We start from the raw sequence: 7,665 nt of genomic DNA, 5'->3' as shown, positions 1-7,665 counted from the left end.
GGGGCTCATTTGAGCACCCTGAAAATCATACTAGGGCTTATTTTCCAGTTAGGTCTTATTTTTGAGAAAACACGGTAGTTTTACCCCTTTTAGCTGTAACCTTGGGCAAATGATTGACACTCTGCAGGCCTGTAAACTGAGGATGTCAGGAGGGCCACTTAGGGGACTCAGTGTAAAGGGATTCTTTATGTAAAGTGCTGGGTACACAGAAGGCGCAGAAGTACACTCTAATCCCTCCTGTTAGGGTGTGGGATGGGTGGGTAGTGTCTTCTGGGCGGGCCTCCCTTTGTGCATTGTTGGTGGACATCTCCTTCGGAAAGGGTTTTCCTACCATGAAGTGACTCCTCTCGAAATGCCCGTCATCCTCCAAGTTCTTCCTGCTGGAGCCTCTTCCAAGCATCTTACCAAGAGGGGCTTCCCCAGGTGAAAAACAAGCAAGCACGTGGGGTCCTCCCTGCAAAACTATCCCCCCTGGAGGTGTGATCTGGGATCCTACTCAACCTTGGGATTGTTACTCTGAGGACAAAATCAGGGTAAAAGCAGCCCTCTTTGCAAGCTTCTCCTAGGGCCCTGGGTAAATGAGTATCTGACCAGTTTAAGGAACACCCATTTTCTGTTAGGATGATGTGGGTGTTGTCCCGCAAAGCATGTATGGAATGTGATTAACTAGTGAAGTGGAAGCCTGCTTGATTGCATCACCCTCTTATTTTGATGGCTTCTACACTTGGCTGTCGGAATTCCCAGGGAATCCATCAGAAACATGAGTGCTGGGCCCCATCCCCAGGCTCTGACTCATGTTTGGAGCCTGAAGAGAATTTGTTAGGTGTCTCCAACCTTGCTAAGGACGAGTGTCCTGAACAATGACCCTCCGAGATTCCGTCTCATAAACATCTTAGAGAGAAGGCTGTGTTACAGCTTGTCAACACTAACCATTAGAGTCATTCCACTGACTTGTTTGCTTTGATTTCATACTCAGTAAGCAATCCCTAACCATAATTTGACTTCACAGGTAGACTTCTCTAGAAGGACTCAATGTGCTAATTGGCAAGTGAGAGGAGTCTGGCCTGCTCCACAGCTATAATTCTTGTCAAGTAATAAAACTTGCACTCCGATTTATCCATCAGTCTCCTGTGAGTCCAGGTGAGACAGAGCAAGTCTAGGTGAACGAAACAGTCTTTTCTGGATCCACAGGCGCTAGAATCTAGTGGTCATGCCAAGGTACTTATAGCGGACAGTTAGTGCTCACCAGGTATATGTACCCCTACATCTCCCAGCCCCCGGCAGGCATGGTGGGGCCTTGTCACATGTTTTGCCCATTGGAATGTGAGTAGATGTGATGTATTGCAGCCCAAGGCAGTTCAAAGTGAATGTGAATCCCCATGCTCTTCCAACCCCCACCCCCCTCACTGAGTGCACGGCTAGAAGCAAAGAATTCCAAAATGGCAGGGTTTTACATGGAGGCAGCCTGGCTTTGCTAGTCCCCAAGGGAGGAGAGCCACCAAAAGGTCCTGACCGGGCCGGCCGAGTGGCTCAGTTGGTTAAGAGCTCGCTCAAGAGTTTGAGCTCTGAGGTTCGATTCCCGGCCCAAGCTGAGCAGCTGCTGAACTGCCAACAGGGGGCAGGATGGCTCAGCTTGAAAAAAAAAAGGTCCTGACCTACAGCGGACTGTGACACAAGCGTGAGATAAGCTTTTGCTGTGTTCAGTGACTGGTACTCCCCGGGAGTCCTGCCCTGGCTGTTAGCTGTAATCACGTCGAAGTTCCCTCTCCCACGAGGTGCAGTGTCACTAGCTTAGGTGGTTCTCTGGAGCACACCTCTAGCTTTACGTCTTCTGCTTATGCAGAAAGAGACACCACCCACATTCCAAGTCCTGCTCTGGTGGGGACAGTTTTTGTGGTATACAAAAGACTACCCACAAGTGGGTCTGCTCTCCCTCACTGGTAAAAATCAGGGAATAAAGACAATTCCTGGAGGAGCTAACATTTCTGCCCTTGGGTCCTGCTTGTCCAGGTTTTCAGCATGGGGCTCAGCACGCAATAGGAGCTCAGTAAACAGTGGCTATCGTGGTGCTGAAGATGCATATGGCTACCTTGGCAGGGGCTGAAGAGGCAGTTTTCTCTTGCACAAGTTCATACGTCACCAGGCATTTATAAAGAAGAAGTTTATTTTCATCACAAGAAGCACACAGACTATATACAGTACACACCAACAGAAGTAAAAAAAAAAAGTGCATTATGCATCTTCTACTGCAAATTCACAGTACAAAAGATACTGCCTTTTAAATATATAAAAAAAAAAACAAGGAAAAAACCCAATATAATAAAAAAATAATCGGTATCATTATGCAACACAATGGAAACCACTGGCAGCTTCTGAAAACCAAAGGGCAGCCCATCTTGTGGAGCTCCTGATTTTTGGGGGGAGGGGTGGTCTGTACCTGCATTTTGCTGCAAAAAGCTCAGGATACCAACAGAGAGGAAAATAGGGTGGCCAAGGTGGTAACAAAAACCTCTATGAAAGAAGAGTACAACTGTGCGATGGGAGAGTGGGGGAGGGGCCGGGCTGTGGTGCAGAGGGCGCCTGGACCGCACCACCCCCAGCTGGCTAGCACGCCAAGATCGATTCTTTCCTCACTACTGTGGATGCAGCAGGAGCCAGGGCCTGCCTCGCCTGCAGGAACTACCAGCGCCGTTTCTAGCAATGCTCCTGGGCCAGCTGCGGGCACACGCGTAAGACTGCACAGCAGATGAGCACAGGTACGGGCAGGGCAAGCTCCAGCCCTAACGCCAACCACCACCACCAAGGCAAAGTATCCAATCACAGAAGGTGAGAGCTTAACAGTTCCCCATAAATACACAGTATTTGTAAACTATTATTAAGGCACTCAATTGTCAAAGAACTACAGTGTCGGAAAAGAGGGAGGAAGCAGCCACCTTCTCGTACAGCACAGCCGACAGAAAGGACAGCAGCGGACCAGTGGTCCAGTTATAAAGACTCCTGTTTAAGAGACTGACTGAAGCCAGGGCCACAGCACCTAATCCAAGACCAAAACAAGGCAGTCGTGTCCAGATCTACCAGGGGCAGCACGACGCATCACTCCAGAGCATTCCAGGCCATCTGCTTCCCAGCTCGGGTGACAGCGTGTGTGTGGACGAGACAGAAGTGACGCGCATGATGATTTGATTCAAGTAACATATATATACATTCCAATATATATATATGCAGAGTGAAGTTATACACACAGGTCTTCAGTTGCAGAACAGACAATAACAAAACCAAGCAGCTGAGCAGAAGGGTCAATCACCTACCTTCGACTGGCATAAAGCATTGGCAAGAACCTGCACCGTGCTGTCCAGATGTCACCAATTTCCCAGCCCGCCTAGCTTTTCAGCCAACGGGGAAGTGCTTGCCCTCGCTGAGTTGTGTGTGTCTGGGGACCCCTGCCAGGTGGCAAGCCAGACTAGGGTTGGGTGAAATGTATTCTGGCACCAAGCGTTTCCGGCCAACAGAGAGCAAGGGCCTCTTTGGACACCTTGGGCCAGGTTATATGATCTTGACTACATGGTGCCACATTTGTTCCCAATGGAGAGAAATGGGCCCAGGGGAGCAGGGGTCTCTTCTGGGGTCAGGCCTGCGTGGAGAGACAAGAGTGATTAAGTACAGGGTGTCCTGAAGGAGTTAATTCTATTGCAAACATGGTTCCATCTTGTGGTATCCTCTGGGCCTATCTAGGAGGGAAGAGGCTTTAGAATGGGCTGGAATGCTTTCTAGCTGGAGAGTGAGGTGTGGAACAGGAGGCTGGAGAGTGTAGTCATCTGTGAGCACCTGGTGAGAGATCTGCATGCCAGATGGACAGGGTACCGCTGCCCCACAGAGAGCTGTTCGCCAGCCCAGAGGTCAGCATGGGTCCCCACACTGAGACCAAGGTGGCAGGGAATACGGAGAGCGAAATCTTGTTCTTAAGAAGCTCATGCAACCACAGACATTGCTCTAAGAGAAAGAGATGGAAATTGGCATGGTCAAGGCATGATCAGAGGACAGGATGCTTTCTCCTCTCTCCGGGACCAGTTTCTCCCTTATACTTAACAAAAGGTGACAAGGCGACCTCCCTGTATCTACTTCAGTCTGACTTCTGGCATGCCATATTGAATGAAAGGGTGAGGGAAAGGTGAGGTGAACGATGAAGCACAACTGAATACACAATAGCAAGATGATTTACACGATTTCCATTCTCTCCTAATTCGACAAAGGCATTCCATGAAGATGTCAGTCACCGAAATCAATGACTTTCAGGGCATTCACTGCTGCCTCTCACCTGTGCCACTCCTGTTAGGAATTTTCCTCATCAGCTAAGATTACAGACCAAGCATCAGTCAGGATACGGCATATCTTACGGAGCAAAATTTCTTTTCAGGGACGGGTATGAATCTGTCTTTGCCAAGGTGCCCCCAAGTCTGGCAGAATACATTTCAAATAGCAATTTGCTGTATGTTAACATGCAACTGATCTGGGTCTGGGAGAAACGTCTTTATCCTTTTCTCCAGGCCAGAGTGTTATCCACCAAATCAAGAACGATTCATTTTGCTCTGACGATGGGGCCCTCAGCCCTGGTCTGTTTCAATGATAATATACGAGCCGTGCTTCTGAAAACGAACGGAGAATTTTGACAAGGCCAAAAACCCCACTGATATTTGTAATTCACCTCCCACCCTCTAAATGGATAAGAAAAATTATGGTTTTCAAAATGAAAAGTTTTCAAGAATGGATCACTCACACACAGGCATGGTGAAAGAAACCAACGCAAGCCTGTCATCACCAAATCTAAAGGATTATTTTGACACAAAAATTGATCTACCACATGAAATTTAATTTGGCAAAACATACTGGACTTTTTTTTTTTCTTTTTTGAGAATATGCATTTGTTGGCTGAGAGGGAGAAAAACCAAACAGGGTTTTCAGGAATAAGTGGATAATCACCTATTAAGGTGATTTCAATGGACAGTGGTGAGAAAATAAATTCCTATAAAGTAAAATAATGTATACTTAAAAACAACAACAGAAGAATAAGGTCAGGGAGAAAAAGTTCCCAGAGAGAGGGTTTTTGCAAACTCTACCCACTAGTTGACATATGGGTTGGCCTTGCCCCCGAAGACCCTGCCTAGGTGCTCTCAGAATGGTTGCTCTGCGGCGGATGGGGTGGGCTCGTTCTGACCAATGTAACATGGCGACTCATTCGCCCACTTTCAGAATTTGGCTGGTCCTTGAAGGCTCTCTAGTTTCACTTAACTTCATCTGGCTGGCCCACCTGAGGGCAGCTGTACCTGTGGGGAAGCTTCATCCAGCAGCATTCTTCCATGAACACGGGCTACCTCGCCCTGCAGGACACATGCTGGGGGTGGGCTGGCAAGGTCTGGGTCGGGAGAAGGATGTGGCCTGCGGTGTTGAAGGGGCAGGAAGGCCTTCACATTTGCCCAGTTTCTTCTTCCAGGGGCCTGGGCAGCCCTGTGTTGTCAAATAAAAAGGGGGGAGGGGGTCCAGCACATTTTTTCTATATATGGCCCGATAGTAAATATCTTAGGCTTTGCAGGCTACGTGGTCTTTGTCCCCTACTAATTAATTTTTTTTATAACCCCTGAAAAACGTAAAAACCATTGGTAGCTCATGGGGCTGTACACCAGTCTGCTGACCCCTGAGTTGAACCTTTCTCATCAAGCCCCTTCTCCCTTGAAAACATTTTAACATCCGGTCTTGCTGACTGACACCGGATAACCCCCCACGCAAGCCCAGAGCCCACGGCAGCACGACGCACGGAGCTCACCTGATTCTAAAAAGGCTACGCTGAGACTGCGGACCCCTCCTGTACCCCATCTTCGCCGCTAGGAAGAGCCAGAGAGAAACAGGCAGAATTCTCCCCACAGGAAGGGGCAACTGTAAACATCTGTGAAGCTTTTCAACAGTCACATTTCTCTTGGCTGGAATTGCCTTTCCTCCCCAAACATGAGTCGATGTGACCGAATGAACCTGAGTCCCGGGGTTCCTGGCAGGCCGATCTGCATCTCAGAACCACCGGCCCTGCCTGACACTCGAGCGCTTTCATAACCTTAGCACGACTACTGGGCTCAGCAGCAGAGGAGACTCAACACGCATTGTGGGTCCTTCTCCCCAGGTGGGGGGCAATTTAAACTCCATTACTGGCAACTGAGGACATCATATTTTCCCCCACCAGCCCCCCGTGCTGGCCAGACACGTCACTCAGCTGTAACAGCACACCAGCACAGAGAACTCAAATGCACAGACGATCCCCGTGCACCACGGAGCTGGTTCAACAGCATTCGACGCCCTCGTGTAACTTGACGTTAACAGTGCTTGGTGCAGTCAAGTTAGAACTCTTAACACTTTTTGGGGTCCCAACCAAAAAAAAAAAAAAAAGAACAATTCTTTTTTTGGGAAAACTTTTTCCTGACACAGCATTATTCCCTGGAACAGGCCTTGGTCATTATTGTGTTTTAAAAATAAAAAGCACAGCAAGAACAGAGGTAGGACTTATATTGCCATCCAAGAGTTACCCACGAGGGCCTGAATGAGCTAGGAACGTGCGCCGTGGTGGCGATGCCATCTGCCATCACCACAGCTGTTCTGCATGTTGCGAATGGAGCGTTTTTGATGCGTGCATATCTGTATATGCTCTTCTTAAAACAGGATCCTTGAAAACACATGACTGGGGCTCCGCGTCTGCTTGGCCCACAGCTTCTGGTTCTCCCAGCCACACAACTGACACTCCCCTCTCTTCATGGGCTGCACGTTTGTTTCTTCTCCTCCTCTCTATGGCAAGAGCGGGGAGGAAGTTAGGAGAACGCCAATTTTAAGAGAAATCAAGACTTGCGGGGCTGACCAAAATCCACAGTGAAACTAAGGGAGGGATCGTGTGATCAGCTAAAGGGGGGATCAGCTTTTGCTCACCCACGAGGGGCTTTTCAAGTTTTCTGGGGCAGATTTCCCTGATGGCATAGAGGTGGCGGCTGAGTTCCTTGGGGTTGCCTGGGGCTCGTGCAAGAAGGAAGCCTCGCTCAACTTGGCATCCTGGGAGTCGGCGATGGTGGACACGTCGGCCTCACTGGTCAGGTCTTCTGTTGAGAAATTGAGGCTTCCGAGCTTGGCAAGAGAGTGTGAGCGCTTGAGTGGGGACGAGACGGTGAGGCCTGCCAGCCGCAGCCGAGTCTCGATCTCCTGCGTCCGCTGTTTCACCAGCCCTGGCTTCCCGCGGACGCTGTGGATGCTGTCACTGCTGGAGCTCCGGGTCAGGTTGGAACTCATGGAAGATGAGGTGGGGGTGTAGCAGATGGTCTTGAGAAAGTCTTTCGAGAAATGACTGGTGTGATCCAGGCGGCAGAGGAAGGGAGTGGCGCTCTTCAGCGAGGCTCCTTCTGATGGAGGGGGGCCGGCCTCTGACTTCTCATCACCGGCAGCATGGCCGGGCAGAGCTGGGGTCCCCGGCTCAGGGCCAGGAGCCAGGTCCTGGTTCTCCTCTGGTATGCTGGCTTCCAGCCTGCTGGTTGCACCATCCCTGAAGGGAGACGCCAGGTCTGCGGGCGTGCCCTTTAGCCGCTCTAGTTCTTTGGTGTGCTTGCGGACCAAGCCTGCCTTCTGCAGCTGAATGATGGACTC

The 7,665-nt window shown here is 49.8% G+C and overlaps 1 protein-coding gene across 1 annotated transcript in view; it reads right to left on the bottom strand.

The window, feature by feature from the left end:
• Nucleotides 1-2,132: 2,132 nt before the first annotated feature.
• SSH1 (slingshot protein phosphatase 1) overlaps nt 2,133-7,665 on the bottom strand; it is a 59,010-nt gene continuing 53,477 nt past the window's right edge. Inside the window, exon 16 of the mRNA XM_019649066.1 lies at nt 2,133-7,662. Coding sequence (XP_019504611.1) covers nt 6,946-7,662 — 717 coding nt within the window. The 3' untranslated portion in view covers nt 2,133-6,945. The remainder of the gene's footprint in view (nt 7,663-7,665) is intronic.

Source organism: Hipposideros armiger, unplaced genomic scaffold, assembly GCF_001890085.2.
Source record: "Hipposideros armiger isolate ML-2016 unplaced genomic scaffold, ASM189008v1 scaffold_129, whole genome shotgun sequence".
NCBI classification, from domain to species: Eukaryota; Metazoa; Chordata; class Mammalia; order Chiroptera; family Hipposideridae; genus Hipposideros; species Hipposideros armiger.
Note: the sequence above shows the minus strand (reverse complement) of the source record. Positions and strands in the feature narration are given on the sequence as shown.